Genomic DNA, 27,827 nt, shown 5'->3' on the forward strand with positions numbered 1-27,827 from the left:
AATGTTGGTAAACGCTATATATAGTCAGAGGTGCATCCATACATGGGGTGGTCGTGGAAAGCCATTCCTTGAGTGAGAGTGTAATATTTTTGTTACCATCATCAGCAAGTGCCTCCCAAGCGGCATCAGGCTCGTCTGCTACCGCTTTGCGCTGTTTTAATCTCAAGGGGTGAGTCGCGTTTCTTTCTGTTATTTTTTCATAATTACATTGAGCGGGTCGATATAAATCCGACATTTCTATTTCAGGGGAACCTTATATTTCCAGTACATTAACGTTGATAATGGTCATATATGGGGTCATACATGTAAACTAAGTGAAAGAGTGACCGATGTACATGTCTGGAGTTGTTTTGGGGATTGATCATTTGTCTCCAGTGAGGGATAAAGGGTTGTGTTGGAATGTATCTGTAGGCTGTTATACTTTCACTGTGCACTAATTGTATGCCTTTGAATGAAGAGGTCGCTGAACCTATTTTCTTGGGCGCGTAATTTTGGTTCATAGTAGATGATGTAGGCTACTTAACTAATGATTGTGCATACCTAAGACACATCCTGGAAATATGGATAGTGTACTGTATAGGGAGGGTACATAAAAAGTTGAGTATTGAATTTATTTAGGGGCAGTTGAATAATTAATTTATTGATTGATCAGGGTGCTTATGTTAGGCCAATTTATTTTCCAATTCGTATTGTCATACATTCAGCCAAAGGTGCAGACTACTAATTTTCTTCTGTAGCTTATGACTATATTTCTCCAGTGCATTAGCCTTCAGACTTCTTTCAGCTATTCATAGATGAGCTGTGCTCCCTGTAAGGTGAAACATTTGAGGGGCTGACCCCTGCTGATATGGTGGTATGTGGAGGCAACATTCATGGCCCCTCTTAAGTCATTTGTGGGATACATATTATAGAACTAGTATGCAAGGAAGAAAATGTGAAAGATACATTCTCTAGCAAAGTATTTTGAGTTTATTGGAGAAATAATAACCATTGCATATCAGTTCTTTGATAGCCATTTTGTGAGGCCTTCAAAGACAGTCTTTAGCCTTCAAAGAAAGCCTGTGTGCCTATAAGTATGCCCACTGTAATTAGGCTATGTTATCATTAATTATGTGAAAAGTTGATAATAAAAGGGAATATTCATGTCCTGAATTGCCTTCTACATGGATAGGACCAAGGCCTTGCAGATTATCATCAACCGTAGACAGTTGTCAACTATAGTTGACAAAAGCAGCGTGAAAGCGCTCAATGGGAAGTCATTATTGTGTCTGATAATGCTAAAACATTGATGTTAATGTTGAAAACCTCATTAACACAGCAAACAATATCCAATGTTCAGTTGCATGTGAAGTAAAGGTAAACAAATCCTTTTCCCTCCTCCAACCCCGACCTGGTATTGTGACCAGGTTTCTTTTGAAGTGTTCCAGCCATGGCTACCAAGGTCATGCATTTTAATCAGAAGAAGCATGTGAGCCACGTCAGCCATCACAGCTCTCACACTACTAAGCATGTTGTCAAGGAGCACTCTTCAAGGTAGGGGATTAGTGTTATTGCTCACATGCAGCACTATAGAAAGCTGTTTTTTTTTTTTGCAATACAGTAGCTGGAGCACAATAGTGTGGATGTACGTAGTGCTGGTGTAGAGGGAATTGAAGTGGACAAGAGATGGTCTCCAACATCAAATGTCCACCACCCCATGCTGATGCTTTGCGGCTTGCGACAATGGATTTTGCCTTGTTTTAGGGTCGTGGGGTCATAGCAGGCCACTAGATGTTGCTTTAGCGCTCCTTAGTAGCACTGCATCCTAAACCTCAGACCACCACAACCCTTTGGTGGTTGCGCCATCCGCTGTGCTTCAAACTGCAATTCCAAGGATATAGGAGTCTGTGGTGTGTTGAAGTGGGGGCGGGCAAATGGAGCTGAACCCAATGAAGCCTCAAACTGCAAGCAGAAGCCAAAGTGTTGGGACCTATTGACCGGGTCATAGCAGGTCGCGAAGTTGATGTTGTTATGCAACCCATGTCTTATGTCATAGAGTATTGTGCATGCCACTGCTTCACTGTGCCTGAAACATATGCTGAACCCTGTTCTAGACCCCAACCCATCAAGAAAAAACTTTCCAGTTTATGGACTTTATACTAGTTATATTTGATAAGAAATTAAAGGGCAATTCTGTAACATTTCAATCTCCTATTCATCATATCCAGCACCAAACCAGTGTCCATATATGTGAAAACAGCACGTTTCTATGATCTGTGTTTAAAAAGACAAGAAGTAAGGTACAAAATACAATGGTTCTCTGTGACATCACATGGTGGGAGTCAAAGTAAAAAACGGGGATTTTCTAAACCTGCAACGAGTTTCTAGCACAAGGGAGGGTATTTTCTTGTTCCACATGTCACTACGAGTATCATAGTGTTTGAAAATCCCTGTTTTTAAAATGTTTGACTTTGATGATATCATCGGTTAGACATTTTTTTTTACTTTATATTTTTTTCTACATACCAGGAATGCGCCGTTTTCACATATGTTGACACTAGTATTGTGCTGGAGATATTGAAAATGTTGAAAAGTGAACTTTGGTCAAATACCAATGATCTCACTATCTAGGTGAAAACCACTAAATTAATTTCTTTATTAGCTCTTATGTCCCTTTTGGTTTTTGATATGAAATATATTCTGCAATTGATTTTACATTTTAAAATCCCAGTACCACCACAACAATGCTGGCACTAAGTGTTTGTTTATCTTCCTGTCTACCTGTTCTAATGACTCTAACAACTGCTCTCTCTCTCCACAGGAAATCAAGCTCGAAGTCTGTGAACCAGGTGCAGCACACCCACGCCACAGAGGCTATGGCTGAACCAGCCTATACAGTGCCGGCGTTCAGGCAGAGGTGGGTCCAATAGGACAGTGTCTCACAGCTACATTGGCCCAATACAGAACAACCCCTAGCTCTTACCCCTAGACACTTGTGTAGATCTGAAAGGATTAGATAGGTGTAAGCAATTTGGTGAAATCTACACCCAACTAAGATTGAACTACTACCATACCTATTAAATTCTTTCAGGTTTGCATAAAGTGCAGATGGGAAGGGGCTAGGGGTTGTTTCTGGACAGGGCCAATATGTCATGCTGTTTTAGGTGTAAGGGAATATGAACCACAGTCAGAGCTGACAGCAGGCAAAAACTACCAGGAGCTATTACCACGGTGACTGAAAAACACAGCAAATATGCCAAATTGTGTCCTGGTACATGTGTTGTGTTTCATTATACAGTGGGATCATCAATTAGATTCAGCTGCGGGCCAATTTATATACAATGGGCTGGTTCTCCAAAACAAGCCCCCAGTTATGGAACCCTGTTATACAGGATGTGTTGGTTAGATGTTAATAAAGGACCTATCTGACACTGGACAATATGTTGAAGTGTTAATCTGTTGTTGTTTTTTATTAAACACTGTATATTGTACTGGTATATCTATTCTTATATTTCCTGCTGTGTAATATGTATGTAGGAGCGCCGATGAGATAGAGGAGTACCAGCGAGTGTCTAGTCATGTTGGGAAAGGACTTGCTTCAATTCAGAAGGAGCTCCACAGGATGAAAGTGACCACAAAGACCCAAGTGGAGAATATTGAGATTACGAGAGAGGTAATACACTGGTTTGTGGAAGGATCATGTTATATACAGTGCTGCTGATAAAGGATCATATATCAGATACCCTGTAGTTTGCAAATACCACAGTTAACAGATATGTATTATTTGATAGCTTTTTGCCTATAGTTTCTATTATCCTATTTCTACCTGTACTAACCTTATCACTGCTGGAGGAAAGGTTCCCCCTCATTTGCTAATGCAACCTATAATGTCTCTCCTCAGGTGCAGGAGATGATGCACAAGAAGATGACGTTGAGTACGGAGACGGACAAGGCCCCTGACTTCATGGTGGCTCTGAGGCCCCACACCGTATGGGAGAAGACTCCTGTCAAGCTGTTCTGCACCGTAGTCGGTCACCCCAGGCCTATTGTCAAATGGTTAGAAGTGCTCGCCTCTTATTGAACCACTGTTGTACTTGCTTATTTATCCGTTTCCATATTGTGTATGCATCTAGTAACTACTATGATTAGCCATGTAGTCTTTGAGATGTGACATGTTTCACCAACAACTTAGCAACTGCTTAATTTGTAGACAGACAGTTTAGTGACATTTACCTACGATGGATTAGAATGCACTTTTAATGAGCATTTACCTGCAGTTGTGGTTGTAAACTGGTTATAATTACATTTCAACCAGATTTTCCTCTGGGACAGTACTTGGCTGACCTTCATTATGGTGTCTATTGGAGCTTTTTAGTGAGGTTTCCTCACTTTATGGGTCTCATTAGCACCATGTTAATGATCACATTAGCACCAATTACACCGTCCAGCAGCTAGCACCTTGGTCTTGTCTAATGCTATAAATGTCTCTGCCCATTTCACTGTTTATTGGAGGGACTTCACAGATATTTAGGCTATATTTTGTTTATGTTTCCTGTCATCGACCTCCCGAGTGGCGCAGTGGTCTAAGGCACTGCATCGCAGTGCTAACTGTGCCACTAGAGATTCTGGGTTCGAGTCCAGGCTCTGTCGCAGCCGGCCGCAACCGGGAGACCCTTGGGCCGGCACACAATTGGCCCAGCGTCGTCCAGGTTAGGGGAGGGTTTGGCCTCCAGGGATGTCCTTGTCCCATCGTGCACTAGTGACCCCTGTGGCGGGCAGGGGCAGTGCATGCTGACACGGTCACCAGGTGCACGGTGTTTCCTCCGACACATTGGTACGGCTGGCTTCCGAGTTAAGTGGGCATTGTGTCATGAAGCAGTGCGACTTAGTTGGGTTGCGTTTCGGAGGACGCACGGCTCTCGACCTTCGCCTCTCCTGAGTCCGTACAGGAGAGGCAGCGATGAGAGAAGACTGTAACTACCAATTGGATACCATGAGAAAAATGTATTAAAATGTTTCATGTCAACACGGTCTCATTAGAAATGTTCAAAATAGTGATGTTTAACCATTGAAGTTATGTCAAATATGTGAACATATTAGTAACGTCAATATTATGCCATATTAGTTATATGTCACATAGCAGACATATTAAAAACATGTCATTACAGAGAATTTCATCAATACTGAGGTGTAAAAGAAAACACTTACTAACTTGATGCCTTGTATTTTCAGGTATAAGGGAGGAAAACCTGTTGACCCACTGAGTGCCCCAGGAAAGTACAAGATGGAGAGCAAGTATGGAGTACACAGTCTGATTATTAGCAGGTACTGTACCTCACTCTAATTCACTGTCTCTTTTCATGTTAATTGGTTTAATTTGACCAAGGTCAAGTTCGGGTTCATTTCAACTTGATTAAGGACATTAACCGAAATTCAATTCATTTGAAATCATTATTACACACATTAAATTGCGTTTCATTTCTTGAACTTACTGACGTCAAATTAAATTGTCACTTGCCTTGTTCTACTCTATGAACAGGTGTTGTTTTTCCACTTGTTGTCAGGCAGTACCCATTGTCCCCCTTTGGTTGTTCCCTGTTGCCAGTGGAAGTGAATGGCAACCCAGTGAACCTGAAGGGTGGAGGGGGTTGTTGCATTTCCTATTTAGTCTAAAGCCAGCTCCGCCTCTAAAGACAGCCTGCGTGTCGCTGGCCCGTCCGGGCCTCGTCTTCAAGACGCCTCAGCTGTTCACACCGAAGTGCTGACCTCCGTGTCATTCGATCTGTTCATTCCTCCTCCCCCTCTCCCTCTCTCTCGTTCTCTACACTGAAGCTCTCCTACGTCGTCATTACGTTACTGGGTCAAAAGGAGACCGCAATTTTAGACCCTTCCCCCCTCCTCCGCCCCAACACGCTCTCTTTAATACCCCTTTCTTTTCCTCTGTTAATCAGTTAGTTGTCTTTGATAATATTTGAAGAGAAAGAAAGTAACAGTGGGAATAAAATGGCCGGAGATCCATATCACCCCAGCTGGGAAAATGGAAAACGTATCGTCTTTAAAATAGTACTTCCAGAGGGGAAGGTCACATTTCTCCTCTTCTATTCTCACCCTCGGTTTCTCCTTGGGAATGTCTGTCCTCACGATGTGCCGCCTTCTTAACGCCTTCTGCTGCTTCGGAACGTCGCCTTCTGCTTGACGGCGCTCTCAAGCCATGAGATCACTTTCCAAAATGCAATGTCTCCTTCTTCTCACTCATGTCGTCAAACATTTGACTGGGATTAAAAGTCGTCCTTTAAAAGGCATGAAGGTTAAGGGGAGGATGTTATGAACTAAATACATTTATTGGATGTTACACAGTCCTGAAGTAATTTAACACAATGCCAATAACACCCTATGACATTAACAGTTTTTAACCAGCATTCAGGATTAGACCCACCTGTTGTATAAACAGTGATTATGAACAATACAATACACATGTACCATTTATTTGAGCCAATGAAATCATAATATACATATATCTAATTTCCTTCACTTTAGGTGTGTGGTGAGTGATACTGCTGAGTACAGCGCCGTAGCAACGAACTCCCATGGCTCAACTACTAGCAAGGCCTCTGTCACTGTCAAGAGTGAGTCTCTCTCTTGCTCTCTCTTGCTCTCTATCTATCTATCTATCTATCTATCTATCTATCTATCTATCTATCTATCTATCTATCTATCTATCTATCTATCTATCTATCTATCTATCTATCTATCTATCACTCACTCACTCACTCACTCACTCACTCACTCACTCACCACTCACTCACCACCACTCACCACCACTCACTCACCACTCACTCACTCACTCACCACTCACTCACTCACTCACTCACTCACTCACTCACTCACTCACTCACTCACTCACTCTCTCTCTCTGTCTTTGAAGTATTTGCACTGAAGGATTTGAACTGCTATGTCACTCTCCAACACAACAAACACCCATATGAATCTGAATGAAGATTTTCATTTTTGAATATATTGTTCCTTCTTCCATTTCTAAAAAAAATGTGTATTCCTCTTAGGACCAGCAGGAGGAGTCTGCCAGCTTTTTGGTCAAGGTGAGAGGAAAGAGTGGATTGAGGAAAAGGGTGGGTGGAGAACCAGCCCAGTGCTGCTGGAGTGGGGCCCAGACATGGCAGGCTTTGCTTGAGATCAGAGGCCACAAATAACAGTGTCTATCTAAGTGGCCTGATAAGCACTGGAAACTATTGTGAGCGTGACTTTGTGTTGTTCTGGCCCTGAGACAGTCAACGAATGAAAACAAGGGGTGACTTATATTCAACACATACTGAAGGACCTTACAATGTCACAATAGAACAAACATTTACAAACACATCAACCATGATAATATTGGATTGTGCTAAATTGGTTTGTTTACATATCTCACTGACATTTCTTCATCCACAGATCCATTATATCTGTATGTATTATATACTGACATAGGTATATGTTGTTTAAGTGTTTGGTTAACACAGATCATAGTAAGTACTATAGGGCATTATTGGTATACTTGAGATTTACTAGTATATTAACATGTGTTGTCCTTGTCTTCTCCTCAGTGCCCCACATGGCTGTGATCCACCACAGTAAGCTGGAGATCACCATGCTGGATAGGTTTGGAGTGTCGTTCGGAACAGAGGGTGGTTCCATTCGTCTGGTGTGTACCATGGTGGTGGTCCCTGATCTGCCCAATGTACCACCACTGGCCCAGTGGTACAGAGACGGTGAGCGAGTGAACATTACTCAATGATACATCATCACAATACAGCACAACACAGGAGAGCCATACAGTACATTGTGTAAAAAGCACATCTTCATTCACAGCACATGTCCATACAGCACAGTCCAGCATATTACAGTGTGACATAGAATGAAGGAACAGTTTTTGAAAACATTCTACAGATGTTATCCATGTTCTTACGGTCAACTCTCAACAACAACGAAGTACTAGATAAAGTGTTGTTATTCCGTCTCTGTTGTTGATCAGATAAACTGCTGAAGGCAGGGAAGTTGGCTGAGATTAAGGTTGGTGGGGGCGCTGCCACTTTGACTTTGCCACACCTGGCAAAGGATGATGAGGGTCTGTACACCCTCCGCATTTGGACGAAGGACGGCACCACCGAGCACAGTGCCTACCTCTTTGTGAAAGGTAAAGTCATATGGTCTTATAATAATTAAGTGATAATATTATAATTTGACAATAAAGCAGCATACACTCTTCGAAAAAAAGGTGCTATCTCAAGCCTTAAAGGGTTCTTTGGCTGTCTCCATAGGAGAACCCTTTGAAGAGTCCTTTTTGGTTGCAGGTAGAACCATTTTGGTTCCAGGTAGAAACCTTTTGGGTTTGTCATGGTGTATTTCTGCTTTACCAAATGAGGAGAGTTACAAACTATACACCAGTCAGAGTTACACTTAAACTACATCATTTTGTATTAAGAGCTTTGCAATAGCCCTTTTTGACTTTCAATGATGCGCTATCTCTAATGAACCATTGAAAAGTACAAAGATCTTTTATAGCCAAGATATACCCCTCTCAACTTACATGACGAACCACAGATCTTAGGAACAGTTCACAAAGGTTAAGATTTTTATGAAAGATATCCATAAAACATAGCAGACACTTACTGCTGTGTCAACAGTTCTCATTGTAAAGACCAGTGTCTGGCCCCCTCCTACTCCAAATTGGAACCCATCTCACCCTGGTACGGTGTAGCACAAAAACATTATCTTTACTTTCTGGAATGCTCTTTAGGCTTTATTACCCAAAGACATTGCAAATCTTCTCTGTCAGTGCTATCTCATAGAGGCCCATCCTCAGTGGAACACACACACACAATAGTTAACGGAATACTGTATTCTGTCGAATAAAACAACCATTCTAATGCAATACAAAGTTTGTAAAATAATCTTACAAGCACTATAACATAATCTTGCAATTTTCCACGACAGGTTCCATGTAGAGCCCTTTGTACAGAAGGTTCTACATGAAATCCAAAAACTAAAACAGAATAAAAAAAACAGTTCTCCTATGGGGAAGAACCTTTTTGGAACCCTTTTTTTTAGGAGTGTAGAAACAACATATATATATATTTGAGAAATATTATTTAATGTTATACATTAGAAAGGAAAGGATGTTTACTATAATGCGATACATCAGAAACAATACCAGGTTTGAGGTTTATTGTTAAGAAACATTTAGTGATAAATGACACAGTTCCAACAGGCCTTTTAAACTTCAGACCTGACTCAACACAAATATATACTCTAGGCATTTTACATACTGTATTCAGTTTGTAATCCCATACATAAGTGATTTATACAGTATTGCTACTTTGTCTCCTTATTCTCTACATTCCCACCGTGCTTCCTTATTCTCTTCCTTATTCCACAGATGCTGCTCCCTCTGTGGCCGGAGCACCCGGTGCACCAATCAGCATCAAGGCGTTCGACATCAACTCGGACTACGTCCTGGTTGCCTGGAAGCCCCCCAACACCACCAACGAGGCTGCCATCACCGGATACTTTGTGGACAAGTCAGTTTTAGTCATGTAGGACCTTACGTTAGACTCTCCAATCCAGAATCTCCAACAACAGTCAATAAAAGCAGATTTGATTGCAGTTGTTAGAAGATGTAGAAGACATAAAGGATGGCAATTGAGAGTGTAAGACAGTGGAGTGATTGTGAGAAACTTCACGGTCACATGATGTTTCAGATCTAATCTGGTTGAGCAATTGATTTTGTGAAGCTACCGGATCTTACAGAGCCAAACAAGGACATGTGACAAAGGCATGCAAATTAGATTTGTAGATAAATGACTGATGAAATTACAAGCATCTGCAGTGTCATTGTTGATGTCCATTCAGACCAGCACTTTCACACTTCAATACATTCTATGGTTTATGATGTAATTCCTTCTCCTCCTGTACAGACGTGAGTCTGGTAGTGCTACCTGGTCCCAGTGTAACGACTCCCCAGTGCGGATCTGTAAGTACCCCGTGCACGGCCTGAAAGTGGGTCACGCCTACCACTTCCGGGTCAGGGCTGTCAACAGTGCCGGGATCAGCAGACCATCCCGCGAGTCTGACAAGGTGACTGCCCTGGACCCAGCTGAGCGAGAGAGACTGCAAGGTACATAACCACACACACACTCATGATGTCTACTTGACTGCATACTCAAATGACATTTTTATATTTATATTTCTGGGTGAAATATCAGCCAGCAGATTGTATCATACATTACTTTTCTGTTTTTTCCTCTTTTGGAACAGTGATTAAACTGGATGGGAAACATGAAGTAGTGATTAAAGATGATGACCTGGAAGGTAGAGTATGCCAACAATAGTAGCGGTCCAAAATATTGTGTTGAGTCTATTCTATTCCTCTCATCTATTAAACAAAAACACTGGATAACAAATTAACCTTCCACACAGCGTTAAAATCAACATATAGACAACATTTCCATAACTGACCAATATCCATCAAAGTAAATACCTGTTAAATATATTGTATCGGCAAAAGCCCTTACAATATACAATACTTAATATATGTACACATAAATACTTGTGTTCTCAGTACCTTAAAGGAGAAGATGAAGGATTTCTCCCCTTATGGTCTCTACATTGTTAATCAATAAACCCTCGCGCTTCCTGCTCACCTCCTGCTTTTAGATTGGACTTTGGTATTGCCATAGTAACAACTCTAATGATAGTAGTCATATTAATATCAAAACTTTATAATAAGAATTAATAAAAAGTTTTCTAAGAAACTTCATTGACAACACTGGACTAACAGTAACACGAACACCAAAAGAAATAGGAAACTAAAAAGCCAGCTCTTTAAACTTATATTTAACATGGGTAGATTACATTTACAGTTTAAGTCGGAAGTTTACATACACCTTAGCCAAATACATTTTAACTAAGTTTTTCACAATTCCTGACATTTATTCCTAGTAAAAATTCCCTGTCTTTGGTCAGTTAGGATAACCACTTTATTTTAAGAATGTGAAATGTCAGAATAATAGTAGAGAGAATGATTTATCTCAGCTTTTATTTCTTTCATCACATTCCCAGTGGGTCAGAAGTTTGCATACACTCAATTAGTATTTGGTAGCATTGCCTTTAAATTGTTTAACTTGGGTCAAACGTTTCGGTTAGCCTTCCAAAAACTTCCCACAATAAGTTGGGTGAATTTCTGCCCATTCCTCCTGACAGAGATGGTGTAACTGAGTCAGGTTTGTAGGCCTCCTTGCTCGCACACACTTTTTCAGTTCTGCCCACAAATGTTTTATAGGATTGAGGTCAGGGCTTTGTGATGGCCATGCCAATACCTTGACATTGTTGTCCTTTATTCATTTTGCCACAACTTTAGTAGAAAGATTGGGGTCATTGTCCATTTGGAAGACCCATTTGCGACCAAGCTTTAACTTCTTGACTGATGTCTTGAGATGTTGCTTCAATATATCCACATACTTTTACTCCCTCATGACGCCATCTATTTTGTGAAGTGCACCAGTCCCTCCTGCAGCAAAGCACCCCCACAACATGATGCTGCCACCCCCATGCTTAACGATTGGGATGGTGTTCTTTGGCTTGCAAGCCTCCCCCTTTTTCCTCCAAGCATAACGATGGTCATTATGTCCAAACACTTCTATTTTTGTTTCATCAGACCAGAGGGCATTTCTCCATAAAGTACGATCTTTGTCCCCATGTGCAGTTGCAAACCGTCGTCTGGCTTTTTTATGGCTGTTTTGGAGCAGTGGCTATTGTCGATATACAGTGCCTTGCGAAAGTATTCGGCCCCCTTGAACTTTGTCGACCTTTTGCCACATTTCAGGCTTCAAACATAAAGATATAAAACTGTATTTTTTTGTGAAGAATCAACAACAAGTGGGACACAATCATGAAGTGGAACGACATTTATTGGATATTTCAAACTTTTTTAACAAATCAAAAACTGAAAAATTGGGCGTGCAAAATTATTCAGCCCCCTTAAGTTAATACTTTGTAGCGCCACCTTTTGCTGTGATTACAGCTGTAAGTCGCTTGGGGTACGTCTCTATCAGTTTTGCACATCGAGAGACTGAAATTTTTTCCCATTCCTCCTTGCAAAACAGCTCGAGCTCAGTGAGGTTGGATGGAGAGCATTTGTGAACAGCAGTTTTCAGTTCTTTCCACAGATTCTCGATTGGATTCAAGTCTGGACTTTGACTTGGCCATTCTAACACCTGGATATGTTTATTTTTGAACCATTCCATTGAAGATTTTGCTTTATGTTTTGGATCATTGTCTTGTTGGAAGACAAATCTCCGTCCCAGTCTCAGGTCTTTTGCAGACTCCATCAGGTTTTCTTCCAAAATGGTCCTGTATTTGGCTCCATCCATCTTCCCATCAATTTTAACCATCTTCCCTGTCCCTGCTGAAGAAAAGCAGGCCCAAACCATGATGCTGCCACCACCATGTTTGACAGTGGGGATGGGGTGGTCAGGGTGATGAGCTGTATTGCTTTTACGCCAAACATAACGTTTTGCATTGTTGCCAAAAAGTTCAATTTTGGTTTCATCTGACCAGAGCACCTTCTTCCACATGTTTGGTGTGTCTCCCAGGTGGCTTGTGGCAAACCTTAAACAACACTTTTTATGGATATCTTTAAGAAATGGCTTTCTTCTTGCCACACTTCCATAAAGGCCAGATTTGTGCAATATACGACTGATTGTTGTCCTATGGACAGAGTCTCCCACCTCAGCTGTAGATCTCTGCAGTTCATACAGAGTGATCATGGGCCTCTTGGCTGCATCTCTGATCAGTCTTCTCCTTGTATGAGCTGAAAGTTTAGAGGGACGGCCAGGTCTTGGTAGATTTGCAGTGGTCTGATACTCCTTCCATTTCAATATTATTGCTTGCACAGTGCTCCTTGGGATGTTTACAGCTTGGGAAATCTTTTTGTATCCAAATCCGGCTTTAAAATTCTTCACAACAGTATCTCGGACCTGCCTGGTGTGTTCCTTGTTCTTCATGATGCTCTCTGCGCTTTTAACGGACCTCTGAGACTATCACAGTGCAGGTGCATTTATACGGAGACTTGATTACACACAGATGGATTGTATTTATCATCATTAGTCATTTAGGTCAACATTGGATCATTCAGAGATCCTCACTGAACTTCTGGAGAGAGTTTGCTGCACTGAAGGTAAAGGGGCTGAATAATTTTGCACACCCAATTTTTCAGTTTTTGATTTGTTAAAAAAGTTTGAAATATCCAATAAATGTCGTTCCACTTCATGATTGTGTCCCACTTGTTGTTGATTCTTCACAAAAAAATAGTTTTATATCTTTATGTTTGAAGCCTGAAATGTGGCAAAAGGTCGCAAAGTTCAAGGGGGCCGAATACTTTCACAAGGCACTGTAGATACTTTTGTACCTGTTTCCTCCAGCATCTCCACAAGGTCCTTTGCTGTTGTTCTGGGATTCTTGATTTGCACTTTTCGCACCAAAGTACATTCATCTCTAGGAGACAGAATGCGTCTCCTTCTTGAGCGGTATGATGGCTGTGTGGTCCCATGGTGTTTATACTTGCGTACTATTGTCTGTACAGATGAACGTGGTACCTTCAGGCATTTGGAAATTGCTCCCAAAGATGAACCAGACTTGTGGAGGTCTACATTTTTTTTCTGAGGTCTTTGCTGATTTCTTTTGATTTTCCCATGATGTCAAGCAAAGAGGCAGTGAGTTGGAAGGTAGGCCTTAAATACATCCACAGGTACACCTCCAATTGACTCAAATGATGACAATGCGCCTATCAGAAGCTTCTATAGCCATGACATCATTTTCTGGAATTTTCCAAGCTGTTTAAAGTCACAGTCATCTTAGTGTATGTAAACTTCTGACCCCCTGGAATTGTGATACAGTGAATTATAAGTGAAATAATCTGTCTGTAAACAATTGTTGGAAAAATTACTTGTGTCATGCACAAAGTAGATGTCCTAACCGACTTGCCAAAACTATAGTTTGTTAACAGGAAATTTGTGGAGGGTTGAAAAATGAGTTTTAATGACTCCAACCTAAGTGTATGTAAACTTCCGACTTCAACTGTATTTTCCTTATAACTTAAATCCTTCATTTTTCATATCCAAATGTCATCCTTTGCGTTGTATAACTTTTAACCTATTATCTAACTCTTGACGCTAACATTGTAACTAAAGCGATATAAACTAACCCCTAATGTAATTCCATAATTATAAATACTAAATGAACCCCAAATGTACTTTAAAGTTGATATAATTATTATTGATCAAATAATAAGTGTTATGAAGTATTGTTCAATGCCATCCAATCCCAGGTTACGTTACATTGCCGGGGGAGCCTACAGATATGCATGCCTCAGAGATATTCAAATCATATATCGTGCTGAGCTGGAAACCCCCCAGCCCTCGTGGACGGGCACCACTGTGGTACATCATTGAGAAGGTGTGTGGCTGCTCCTTTCCCCTTCCCATCTATGTAGGTCTCTCAGTACAGGAACTGTAATAGATTAGACAGTCCATTTATCATTTCACAACTTTCAATCTGTCTAAAGTGCAGTAATATTTTAGCAAAATGGCAGAAATAACAGCTGGCAGGTATGTAGCTAAAGGCATTTTACTAATGGGATTAGTGATTCAATGACGTTGTAGAAGGCTTTACCTTTCATTTGCCCTCCCGTCCCAAATATCCACTAGTCCGTGTCAGGCACTGGGGCTTGGCAGAGGATCAACACAGCAGTGAAACTGCAGTCCCCTCGCTACCCTGTTTTCGATTTGGAAGCCGGGAAAAAGTACCAGTTCCGTGTGTATTCTGAGAACTTGTACGGCGCCAGCGAGGCCTCTAAGCCTACAGATCCCATCGAAAAGGTGGATGAGCATGGTAAGAGTGGGGTTTAGCACACACACAGGCACACACACACACAGACAGGTACACACATACACACACAAAATGTATGATACATACATTTACAAACAGCGACAGTCAAGGAGTCCTTCCAATTCTACTTTGATAAATGAGACTCTGTTTAACATATGTTTCAGGTAGCGAGCGGCCTGTTGGTATGTACAATATAAAGCCCAACGTCTCTTATTTTAAATGCACCTAGATTTATGTCATGTGACTATCACGTTCCTGTAATGTCACAATCACAAACAGGGGTCTTTCACCCCTGTTCGTATTTTGGAGAAACTAACTACCAATGATGGGCATGATTAAGTCACATCAAATCCTACAGTATCCTCACCCTAACGTCACAATCCCAAAATAAGTTTCGGCCCCACAATATCCATGATTGTAATAGGACACTCTTGTCTGACACAAACTCCCTACATGAGAGATGCATGACATCATCTATCATCACAACTGAAAAGAATACCTCTGTCATCCCTTGCCGAAGGTATGTTTTGTGGAATGAAGTTCACAGGTTTACAGATTGTGTATTGTGTTCATTGTTCTTTATATTTCTGTATCTCCTCATAACATTGTACCAAGAAATCGTGTCACATCGGGTATGTTATGCATTATGAGAAATGCATAATTTTTCCCATCTTGAATGAAGGTCTTTATAAATGATGATAATCATTTATTTGAAGATTAAATTGAAGATATGTGTGTATTTCTAACTCCTATGCTCATATACTCTGTTACTGTGTAGTAATGATACATCAATTCAATATCTCCAGTCCCCAACATGTATGTGTTTTGCCTGTGTAGGTGTTCCCTCCGCTCCTGGTCAGGTGGTTGCCACCAGGAACACCAAGTCCTCCGTGTTTGTGCAGTGGGACCCCCCCAAACACCCGAACCACCTCATGGGGTACTACATAGACGCCTCTTTGGTGGGATCAAAGACCTGGGCCCCATGCAACCACAAGCCCTACAAGCACACCAGGTAGCCATTTAAACATATACGTTTGTCTACTAGTTATCTATTCAAACTATTGCAGTGATTTAATATTAGATATGTTATTAAAGGAGACGGGACAGTGAATGTAGTGTGACAGGCCTCTGGCTTGAGAATAATCCAGAAATAAAATCTTTGCAAACAAGACACTGATTTTGAAAAATTCTGACGCCTACAGTGCCTTTGGAAAGTATTCAGACACCTGGACTTTTTCCACATTTTGTTATATTACAGCCTTATTCTAAAATGTATTAAATAAAAACAAATCCTCAGCAATCTACACACAATACCCCATAATGACAATGCAAAAACATGTTTTTAGAAATTTTAGCAAATGCATAAAAAATTAAAATACCCATCTTATTTACATAAGTACTCAGACTCTTTGCTATGAGACTGGAAATTGAGATCAGGTGCATCCTGTTTCCATTGATCATCCTTGAGATGTTTCTACAACTTGATTGGCATTCACCTGTGGTAAATTCAATTGGGGCAACTGTCTATAAAAGGTCCCACAGTTGACAGTGCATGTCACCGCAAAAACCAAGCCATGAGGTTGAAGGAATTGTCCGTAGAGCTCCGAGACAGGATTGTGTCGAGGCACAGATCTGGGGAACGGTACCAAAAAATATCTGCAGCATTGAAGGTCCCCAAGAACACAGTGCCCTCCGTCATTCTTTAATGGAAGAAGTTTGGAACCACAAAGACTCTTCCTAAAGCTGTCCGCCCGGCCAAACTGAGCAATCGGGGGAGAAGGGCCTTGGTCAGGGAGGTGACCAAGAACCAGATGGTGACTCTGACAGACCTTTAGAGTTCCTCTGTGGATATGGGAGAACCTTCCAGAAGGACAACCATCTCTGCAGCACTCCACCAATCAGGACTTTATGGTAGAGTGGTGTCACGAGAATTTTCAATCCCAATGATGATAACAATCACTATAGCTTTGACCAATTCCCCCTAGGTTGTAAAGATAGGGTTAATAAGAAGTATGCAAAGACTCAGCTTCTGCAAAAGGTTCGTTCTAGTTTATTCAAGAGCTCTAAAGTCAACCAAAATTTGAACAGACTTTATAACCCCCTCTATGCACACACACACACACACACACACACACACACACACACACACACACACACACATAGAGAGACAGTTTTATCACTTTTCTACCAGCCTTGGCAGTTTCTCGCCGTTCTTTTCCTCCCCAGGTAAGAGCGGCCTTTGAAGGGCCCTCCTGTTGTCAGCTTTTTCAGAGTTGTCATGTGTAGTCTATCAGCCTCTGTTTTCTCCACATATTTCTCCCTCTTAACTTGTACCACACATGTATTATTGGAATATAGTCTTATACGTTTCAGGGTGGAATTCTTTAGTCATTACCTTAAACATATACATTCCCTTATCAAGTGGCCAAACAGAAGCCTCTCCTCAGTAAAAGGCACATGACAGCCCGCTTGGAGTTTGCCAAAAGGCACCTAAATACTCTCAGACCATTCTCTGGTCGGATGAAACCAAGATTGAACACTTTGGCCTGAATGCCAAGCATCACGTCTGGAGGAAACCTGGCACCATCCCTATGGTGAAGCATGGTGATGGCAGCATCATGCTGTGGGAATGTTTTTCTGCGGCAAGAACTGGGAGACTAGTCAGGATCGAGGGAAAGATGAACGGAGCAAAGTACAGCGATCCTTGATGAAAACCTGCTCCAGAGAGCTCAGGGCCTCCGACTGGGGCGAATGTTCACCTTCCCACAGGACAACAACCCTAAGCACACAGCCAAGATAACACAGGAGTGTCCCAGCCAGAGCCCGGACTTGAACCTGATCAAACATTTCTGGAGAGACCTGAAAATAACTGTGCAGCAACGCTCCCCATCCAACCTGACAGAGCTTTGGGGGATCTGCAGAGAAGAATGTGATAAACTACCCAAATAAAGGTGTGCCAAGCTTGTAGCGTCATACCCAAGAACACTCAAGACTGTAATCGCTGCCAAAGGTGCTTCAACAAGGTACTGAGTCAAGGGTCTGAATACCTGTTTTTGCTTTGTCATTATGGGGTATTGTGTGTAGATTGATAAGGGGGAAAAAAGGTTTTCATCAATTTTAGAATAAGGTGTGGAAAAAGTCAAGGGGTCTGAATACTTTCCGAAGGCACTGGATATATTATCCAGGTCTTAAAGTCGGCAATACCACCTTCAACTCAAGACATATAGATGATCATGTTTCATTTCACTGTTTTAGGTTTGTGGTCCATGGACTGACCCCGGGAGAGACCTATGTGTTCCGTGTCCAGGCTGTCAATGTCTATGGCCTCAGTGATGAGTCCCAGGAGTCTACTCCTATTGCTGTGGAGCCCGCCCTCAGTACGTATCAATATAATATTGCCATAGAAGAAATGCAGGATTGCAATCAATTAATACAATTGTATTTATAAAACCCTTTTTACACCAACAGTTGTCACATAAAGTGCTTTACAGTAACCTTAACTAGACCCCCAAAGAGCAAGCAGTATTGCCTTACTATCAATACTTAACTTTGACTATTTTCCTTTGTCCAATGCTAAATATGAATGATTTTATTGTTTCATCTAGAGAGGGGAGTGGAGTATGGTATGTATTCAGTTGTTCTGTTATCTAGGGGTGTTTTAATGCACAGTGTTGCTCCTGAACAGGTTCACCACCAGACTTATTCACTGTCCCTTCCCCCAACTTTTGCTGTATCTGTGCTCTGAACGTTTGTCAGTATCACCATGTGTTTCCTTTCAAATCACCCACCATATTGTACACACAATTTAACCACCATATCACTGTATAACAAAAAAAACTAATGCAACTGTATGACAAATCCCAAATGAACAAATGTCAGTTTGAAATGAAAATGGGTCAATTTTACATGACGGAAAGGCATTCTGAATTTACCTGTGTGACTCTGTGCCACAGCGACGCCCAGTGCACCTCATGGCATCACCATGCTGAGCTGTGATGGAGCCTCCATGATCATTGCCTGGAACAGTCCCAAGCATGGCGGTGGCTCCAAGATCAACGCCTACTACGTCGACAAGCGTGATGCAGACAGCCTGGCCTGGAAGGAGGTCAACTCTGCCCCCACCAAGACCAGGACCTACACGGTATGTCACGTGGTGTCAGAAGTGGCATCTGGTTAGGATAAATAGGTTTGATTCTTCATACATAATGGTTTAATAACTGCAGTGTTGATAGTGTGAACAGTATGCACTCTTCCCTCTGCATCAAAATAATAGATTAGATCTATAATACAACTTTGCCATTCAAAATCAATAGTAAATATGTAACTACTTGAAGCAACACTGTTGAAAATATTGGATATATTTGTGTTCCTGTCTCATTATTGTCCCCTTCTCTTCAGGTTGATGGTCTGACGGAGGGAACCTTCTATGAGTTTAAGGTCCAGGCTGGGAACCTGGCAGGTGTGGGCGTGCCCTCTGCTCCCAGCACACCTCTGAAGTGTGAGGCCTGGACTTCTGCAGTACCTGGTAAAGTAACCATCTTATTATGAGTGGTACTGTATAATGTCCCTGTTACTTATTTAATTTTAAATTAAGTTATTTAATTTGAAAAATGTTCCAGCTATGGGCAGTGAGATTGTGCAAGTTTACTGTTTGTCCTTTAGGTCCAGCCTATGACTTGGCCTTCAGAGAGGTCAGAGGTGACTCCCTGGTCATCCTGTGGAAGGCCCCTGTCTACACCGGTGCCAGTGCCGTCACTGGATACATCGTGGAGATGGCCAAGAAGGGCCATCACTACCACCCCCTGAATGAAGAGGCTATTGGCCACTGTTACCTGCAGGTAAACAAGCAGCTACAGCATGTAGACCTGCAGACATGATGATTCATTCAGTTTGTATATTGAATCTTGTAATATGTGTGCGTAAAACTCAAAAATGTAGTTTGAATCATGTTTTGATATAGAAAGGTTAATGAAACGTCATGTTGTTGTCAGAGTCGTGTGTATAGGTGGCAGGGAAGTCAGGCTCAGGAGTGTCAAATGGAGTGTAAAATGGAGTCTTTTAATGAATGTCCACGTAACATGCTCCATAACACTAATAAGAAATGAATATAAACAAACATGGGTATGAGGATCCGTCGCGCACCTATACAATAAACACAACACTGACAAAGACATGAAGGGAAACAGAGGGTTAAATACACAACAGGTAATGAATGTGATTGAAAACAGGTGTGTGGGAAGACAAGACAAAACCAATGGAAAATTAAAAATGGATCAATAATGGCTAGAAGACTGGTGACGTCGACCGCCGAGCACCGCCCGAACAAGGAGAGGCAACGACAGGTAGAAGGTAGAAGTCGTGACAGTACCCCCCCCCCCCAGCAGTGCGTCGACACTGTCCTCGGGGACGACCCGGAGGGCGAGGTGCAGGGCGATCCGGATGGAGATGGTGGAATTCTTTTAACATGGAAGGATCTAATCAGGGCCCTGTCGCTTCATTCAGCGCCGGCAGCCAAGGTCCTAAACTCCAAAGCAAACTCCTGTGCACTCCTCCTCTCCTGCCTCAGATGGTAGAGGCACTCACCCGCTGCTTTGCCTTAGGGTGGGTGGTCGAATACTATCCGGAAATGGCGGGTGAACTCCTCAAAATGGTCCAACGGCGCATCCTCCTCTCTACACACAGTTCTGGTCCACTCCAGGGATTCCCGGTGAGGCATGAGACGAGGGCACAACTCTTTTCACGGTCCGATGGTACTGGGGAGACCTTGGCCAGACACAAGTTCAGTTTAAGGAGGAAACCCTGGCAGCCGGCAGTATCTCCGTTGTATCCCGTGGGTAGGGATAAATGGATCTTGTTCGATTCAGGAGGGGAAAAAGCATTCAAGGGAGATCCCGGTTGTGGTGGTGGAGGCGCTGGAGAAATTCCCTGTCTCTCCCAGTGGTCCATATTCTGCTCAAACAGTCAATCTCCTCTGCTTGTTCCCAGACACATTCCTCCACCTCCATAAGCGTAGGGTCCTCTCCTGCTGACTTCATATTTATGGTCAGAGATTCTGTCAGAGTCGTGTGTATAGGTGGCAGGGAAGTCAGGCGCAGGAGAGTCAAATGGAGTGTAAAATGGAGTCTTTTAATGAATGTCCACGTAACATGCTCCATAACACTAATAAGAAATTAATATAAACAAATATGGGTACGAGGACCCGTCGCGCACCTATACAATAAACACAACACTGACAATAAACAAACAATCTCTGACAAAAACATGAGGGGAAACAGAGGGTTAAATACACAACAGGTAATGAATGTGATTGAAAACAGGTGTGTGGGAAGACAAAACCAATGGAAAATGAAAAATGGATCAATGATGGCTAGAAGACCGGTGACGTCGACCGCCGAGCACCGCCCGAACAAGGAGAGGCAACGACTTCGGTAGAAGTCGTGACAGTTGTGCTCATGTAACTCAAGATAGGAGTCGGTCTACAATGAGCAATGAAATGTTTAGTGGATCTAATGATTTGTTGGCGCTGTATAGGTGACTGGTCTGGAGGCAGGAGCAGAGTATACGTTCAAAGTGAAGGCTGTCAATGCTGAGGGAGTAGGAAAGGCCTCCCAGACATCTGAGCCAGTGGTTGCCAAGGCTCTGCCAGGTAAAAACACTTATATGACAGCTATATGACAACTGTATGACATTTACTGTTTGACAACTTCAGTCTGATATAGCCTGTTGGATTTGTGTGAGTGATTTGTGCTTGAAAGGTTTTGGTGTAGGAACCCATGACACACACACCTCCATTGGTTTTGAGCTGGGTTTTCATTAGCTTTTGGTTTGAACAGTTATGCTGATGCATAATATGTAACATTTCCTCTCCACCACTCAGCAATAAAGGTTATTATTTTGTCTGTTTCTATGTGTTAAGGCACACAGGAGATCCAGTGTGGAGTGGATGAGGACACTGGTGATATTTTCCTGTCATTCGAGGCCTGTGAAATTTCTGAGACCTCCAACTTTGCTTGGTCGAAGAACTACAAAGAAATCAGTGACTGTCCAAGAGTCGCCATAGAAACTAAGGGCAAACAGTAAGTGTTTTTTTTTGTCTTTATTGACCACACAACCACAATAAATATTTTTGTCAACATAATTTGTTTCAACATTTATTTATTTTCCAGCTCTAAGCTGACTTTCGTCAACCCAGACGTAAGTGATTTGGGTGCCTTCTCTGTGGTTGTGACTGACACTGAAGGAGTTTCTGCTAGCCACACCCTGACAGAGGATGGTAGGTTTGGATACGCCCCTAGACTCAGATTTAAAAAATATAGATATGTTTCTTGTCAAAGTATATACCGATATTCTTCATTCTTGAATTGATCTTGCAGCCCTGAACACCATGCTGGAACTCAGCTACAACATCAGACATCCAAGTGAGTATTATGCTTCATTATGCATCTTTATCAGGGGTGAAGTGTCACATATGAATCTTCTCACAATTCCACAACAAGTATCCCTTGAGAATTTATCATTTCTTTGTTGATTTCTTCGTCCAGTTGTCCCACTGAAGCACCAACTTAACTATGAGGTTCTAGAGAAGGGCCACGTGCGTTTCTGGCTGCAGTGCCTCAAGATGTCACCCGCCGTCACCTATAGGTTCATTGTCAATGACAAGGAGGTCACCAGCAGTGATGTAGGTGCCAAACCGACAACCTCAAATATTGCTTTTTAATCAAGGAAAAGAAAGGTGTACTGTATGGCACAGTTAACAAAGCTACAGATTATTATTATTTTTTTTAATACATGTAAACATGGTGCCTTTCTCTGTACTCTGAATTTCACTGATGAATTGAATTCAATAATGTTTTATTCATCCCACAAGGGGCAATTATGCAGTGTGAATATAAATAACATGAGACATAATCACATAATAGTTATTAAGAAACATGCCTGATGTAATGATGGTATGTGTTTTGTATGTGCAACAGAGCCACAAGATCAGCCATGACGTGAACACCGGGGTGATCCAGATGACTGTGGATCACTTCTCCAAGGCCAGCGAGGCCACCTACACCGTCCAGATCCACGACGGCAGAGCCAAGAACCAGAGCTCTCTGGTCCTGGTGGGAGATGGTGAGAGGGGATGTAATATACAGTACGTCAGACCTGGGTTCAAATACTATTTGAAATGATTTCAAATACTTTATCTGGGCTCGATTCAGTTTCCTGGCGCAATAGAACCAATAGATTAGTCAATAAAAACACAAACTCAGCCCATCTGGCAATCCAGGTAGACTAAAGCAAACACTAAAATTATTTGATAGATTTCAAATAGTGTTTGAATCAAAGTCTGATATACACATATGATAATAGTAAGCATTTTCTTCTTTACTATAAGGCTATGGTGCTAGAGTGTAAGAGGTTGGGTATTAGGTCAAGTACTGACATTGTTGTGTTCTATTCTCAGTGTTCAAGGCTGCCTTGAAGGAGGCTGAGTTCCAGAGGTCAGAGCACATCAGGAAACAAGGTATTCTATTCTAGTACACAGATGATTGATGGCACATATTTGATCAATAGTATGAAAGTTTGTGTAATTTTTCAACAAGAAAGTGAAGACTTTGTTGTCTTGATATCATACATTAGTAATCACCTGATCTGTTAGTTTGATTTTCAACATTTCAGATTGCGCTGTAGATTAGGTTTGTACTGGTCCCATGTGGTTCAGTTGGTAGAGCATGGTGCTTGCAATGCCAGGGTTGTTGGTTTGATTCCCATGGGGGACCAGTATGAAAAATGTATGTACTTAATACTGTAAGTCCCTCTGGAAAAGAGCATCTGCTAAATTATGTAAATGTAAAAATGTACAGTATGTTGTGATAATAGTTGAATTTTTTTTGAATTTCTTATCATGTTTAGGTCCCCACTTTGCTGAGTACCTTTCCTACCATGTGGATGACGATTGTACTGTTCTGCTCGTCTGCAAGGTAACAAACACCTTTTCTAGGACTTGTTATTGTGGTTACAGATATCTATTTACTTCAGGTTGAAACTGTGTACACATTTGTAATCATTGGGGTTTTGCTATCCATTAAAATGTTGGGAGCATATATAGTTTGTGGGACTTCATTTTTCTACAGTTTACTCTCTGTTAGTCAGCACCTCTACAGACATGTTTTGGGTGTGCTTCAGCTCATGCTTTTTACTAGGTTTTGCAGTGATTTAAAAGTGGCAGGACAGATTGTATTCTGTTTGTGTTCGTGTCTCAGGTTGCCAATGTGAAGAAAGAGACTGTGTTCCACTGGTTCAAGGATGAGGAGGAGATTGTTCTGGAGACCCCTCCTAACGTGATGTCTGGATCTGTTGCTCTCCCCATCTCCTTGGTAACTACTGCTGTGAACCTTGAAAGCAATGACTGCACAGGGAATACAATTGCTCAAGGGAACTCTTTTTTTTGCAGACATTTTCTTATATATATATTGACCCTATTTTTCAATTTCCCACAGTATCGTTTTTTGTTCCAAGATCACAATACTGTCTAAAATATTGCAAGATTTTTCTGAATTGATAATATAATCTCAGTAAATAGTACCTTTTTTCTTCAGTTCTCCAGAAAAGACCAGGGCCATTACAAAGCTAAACTCAGTGATGACAGAGGGAAAGACACTTCTGTCTTTGACATTTCTGGCCAAGGTAAACTCCTGCTCCAGGATCTCCATGATCTATAATCTGATTATTTATACAATATAATTTCCTTTATCAGGACATATTGAAAATGAATGCGTCTTTCTACAAATACTCTGTTTTTGATTTGCAGTGTTTGACGATATTATCAACGCCATTGCCCACATTGCTGGTATGTACTTTGTATCAAAACACCTGCTAGGAAAAATATTGATGTTCTCCTTTGCATTGTTGTGGTTGTGAAGGTACTTAGTATTGTTGTGAAGGCACTTAGTGTTGGTGTGCTTGTGAAGGTACTTAGTGTTGGTGTGCTTGTGAAGGTACTTAGTGTTGGTGTGCTTGTGAAGATTCTTAGTGTTGGTGTGGTTGTGAAGATTCTTAGTGTTGGTGTGCTTGTGAAGATTCTTAGTGTTGGTGTGCTTGTGAAGATTCTTAGTGTTGGTGTGCTTGTGAAGATTCTTAGTGTGGTGTGCTTGTGACATCTCTGCCTCTCCTTTTGCTCTCAGGGTCCTCTGCCTCTGAGCTGGTGCTTCAGTGTACCCCAGAAGGCATCAGGCTCCAGTGCTACATGAAGTACTACACAGAGGAGATCAGGACTGCCTGGTTGCACAAGTACGCACATCTCATCATCTACATCACACTCAGCAAGGCCGGTTACACAGTATGCAGCCATTTTGGAGATGAGATTTGAAGGCATACTTTAACATATGTCAATCAATGGATGTTTCTAGATACTAGTTTTATTTATTTCAGTTTAGACTGTAGGGTAGATTTGTATGTTGGTCTTACCTCAACTTAAAGTATCCATCCTTTAAATATAACTGTGGAAAGACATTAACGCAGGAGTTTCATTTAGACGAATAAACCTGACCATATCCTTTTAGGGATAGCAAGATCTCGTCGTCTGAGAAGATGAGGATCGCCGGCACAGCTGAGATGGCCTGGATGCAGATCAGGGAGCCTTCAGAGAAGGAGAAGGGACACTACTCCATCCAGATTATGGATGCCACCAAGTCCCACATTCGCACATTCGACCTCTCCGGACAAGGTTAGCATTGTGAGAGAAAAAAATCCCAGCAGGCAAAACAATGTCACAATGTTGAAATTATGTAATTACAACCAGAAGTTTTGACCACTAGGATTGTTTAAAATTGCACTTAGCTTAGCTTGTCTTTGTAGATTATGTTTTATCATGTCAATTTGTCTTTTTGTAGCATATACCGATGCCTATGAGGAGTACCTGAGACTCAAGTAAGATACTTATTGTGTGCTTTTCTTCTTATGGTTTCTAGTTCAAAGTTGTTGTCATTGTTTTGCAAAATGCAACACATTTAACAATCAAAGTATTAAAAGTTCCACAGGGTTTATAAACCAAGAATTTGTCCTCATCGTATACACACAGCCAAATGTTTTGGTAATACACCAAGTCCTTGATTTATAACAATGTCATTATTTTGTTATCTTTCAGGGCTGCAGCCTTCGCTGAGAAGAGTGAGTAGACTATATTTACACAATACATATTATCCTAGTGATTACATGACAACAAGTACTAATTGACTGTTCTAATCCTCAGACCGTGGTAGAGTGGTTGGTGGTCTGCCAGATGTGGTCACCATTATGGAGCAGAAGGTGGGATATACTATGCACTCTGAACAAACTTTATATTATGACGACATATACTTGTATAAGATTGTGACTGTATTGAAAATACATGGTCTCTCGTTGAGAATTGCGTGCATATTCAAGAGATCGTTCTCACTGACCTCTGTCTCTCTGACCTCTCCACTTCCCTCTGTCCACCTTCAGACCCTGAGCCTGACCTGCACAGTCTGGGGTGACCCCAGTCCAGAGGTCACCTGGTTCAAGAATGAAAATGAGGTAGTCTCCACTGAGCACGCCAAGATAACTCTTGAGGCCAATAAGTTCGCCAGCCTCACCATCACCGCCGTCACGTCCGAGGATTCCGGCAAGTACAGCATCAACGTACGGAACAAATATGGCGGGGAGTTCGTGGAGATCACCGTGAGCGTCTACAAGCAAGGCGAGAGCCCCCCCGAGGTCAAAATGGGAGGGAGAGGAGCAACACCTGCACCCCTGGCCTCCAAGACCCCTGCCCAAACCCCTACCCCTGCCCAAACCCACATCCCCCAGACCCCCACCCCGTCCCTTAAGTCCCCAACCCCATCCCCAAAGTCCCCCACCCCAACCGCCAAATCCCCAACCCCCACCCCTAAGTCCCCAACCCCCACTAGGCGTGTTAAGTCGCCCAGCCCTGCTAGATCTCTCAAGTCACCAACCCCCCCTAGAAAGTAATCAGGGATGTTTGATGCCTGAGAAGGCTTGAGGCGTTTCCTGCTACTGTTTTATAGCATGAGTTGAGTGAAACCAGAAGCTGTTACATGAAGGTGTCCATTTTAGATGTCATATAGCTTGGTCACAGCTTTAACAGGCAAGAAATGTTGAAAAAATGAACAGAGTAGATGTTAATCATAAGTGTTAATCATAAAAAAGCTGCACCTTCCACTATACTCTACTATATAATGGAATGTCTGAAGACCTGGGATCAGCCTGCCTAAAGTGCCAGGTGGGCGGAATTTCCCATTTCAGCAGGCAAGCTCAATCAAGCACAGCTAAAGTATTTAAAGTGAATTCAAATAGTATTTGAGCCCAGGTCTGAATGTCTGTGTCCATTTCTCTGTGGATGGTGAATAGATGTCAGAGAGTGCAGACGGAAGACACACAGCCAGTGCCGTCCGCACTGCAGTCACTATGCCAGAGAAGTTATGTTTGTCTGCACCGTGTTGCATTTCCCCCTTTGTTTTGTGTTAGAAATAAACCTCATTTATCACCTCTTGTCTTTTCCTGTCATTCTTTCTTTTTATTTCCCTCACTTGTCTCCTCATCTCCTAATTGTCTTTCTTTTAAGGAGGGACCTTTTTAGTCATTTACCAATAACTTTAGACAATATGGACTTCTGTATGGCACAATATCCTTTTGGTATTCTCCTCAAAGATGTATTAAGGACATGTTAAATATTATACATTAATACAAATGTACACTCCACAGAAGAGGTCATATTTTGGGTAACAACTCTACTACCTATAAAGAATACTACTGTGTTTCCTCTCACCCAAACAAGATACTACTAGCCTGACTTCTTCCAAACCTCTGAAGGGAGAGGGATGGACTGTCATGTGATGTGTTCTTTGTTAAAGCTGTGAATGGGGTGAAGATTGCAGCAGGTT

At 41.9% G+C, this 27,827-nt stretch overlaps 1 protein-coding gene across 2 annotated transcripts; it reads left to right on the forward strand.

Annotated features, from left to right (window-relative positions):
* The first annotated feature begins 91 nt into the window (after positions 1-91).
* Positions 92-27,435, forward strand: LOC135538057 (myomesin-2-like). 2 transcript variants are annotated; one of them, XM_064964052.1, is made up of 37 exons: positions 92-169; positions 1,407-1,533; positions 2,801-2,896; positions 3,517-3,652; positions 3,881-4,035; positions 5,212-5,304; positions 6,517-6,605; positions 7,041-7,076; positions 7,578-7,742; positions 8,006-8,167; positions 9,410-9,551; positions 9,948-10,147; positions 10,288-10,341; positions 14,357-14,484; positions 14,736-14,919; positions 15,754-15,928; positions 18,172-18,293; positions 18,870-19,057; positions 19,315-19,441; positions 19,579-19,754; positions 21,448-21,562; positions 21,833-21,992; positions 22,083-22,189; positions 22,290-22,334; positions 22,458-22,594; positions 22,890-23,034; positions 23,369-23,428; positions 23,818-23,885; positions 24,168-24,281; positions 24,504-24,591; positions 24,716-24,754; positions 25,089-25,194; positions 25,467-25,630; positions 25,797-25,833; positions 26,051-26,073; positions 26,156-26,211; positions 26,389-27,435. In XM_064964052.1, exons 2-37 carry the CDS (start codon positions 1,430-1,432, stop codon positions 26,893-26,895), a joined length of 4,503 nt encoding a protein of 1,500 aa, XP_064820124.1. In that variant the 5' UTR covers positions 92-169; positions 1,407-1,429; the 3' UTR covers positions 26,896-27,435. The 2 variants fall into 2 exon arrangements, with proteins under 2 accessions (XP_064820124.1, XP_064820127.1); XM_064964055.1 differs by lacking the exons at positions 14,357-14,484; positions 14,736-14,919.
* Positions 27,436-27,827: the final 392 nt, after the last annotated feature.

The sequence above is a fragment of the Oncorhynchus masou genome, chromosome 5 (assembly GCF_036934945.1).
Source record: "Oncorhynchus masou masou isolate Uvic2021 chromosome 5, UVic_Omas_1.1, whole genome shotgun sequence".
Taxonomy (NCBI): Eukaryota; Metazoa; Chordata; class Actinopteri; order Salmoniformes; family Salmonidae; genus Oncorhynchus; species Oncorhynchus masou.

Bases quoted from the DNA above. Each gene is read 5' to 3' on its own strand.
- LOC135538057 (XM_064964052.1), top strand. From the start codon at position 1,430: ATGGCTACCAAGGTCATGCATTTTAATCAGAAGAAGCATGTGAGCCAC. The intron at 8,168-9,409 runs GTAAAGTCATAT...CTTATTCCACAG, and splicing joins TGCCTACCTCTTTGTGAAAG to ATGCTGCTCCCTCTGTGGCC. The intron at 10,342-14,356 runs GTAGAGTATGCC...ATCCAATCCCAG, and splicing joins TAAAGATGATGACCTGGAAG to GTTACGTTACATTGCCGGGG.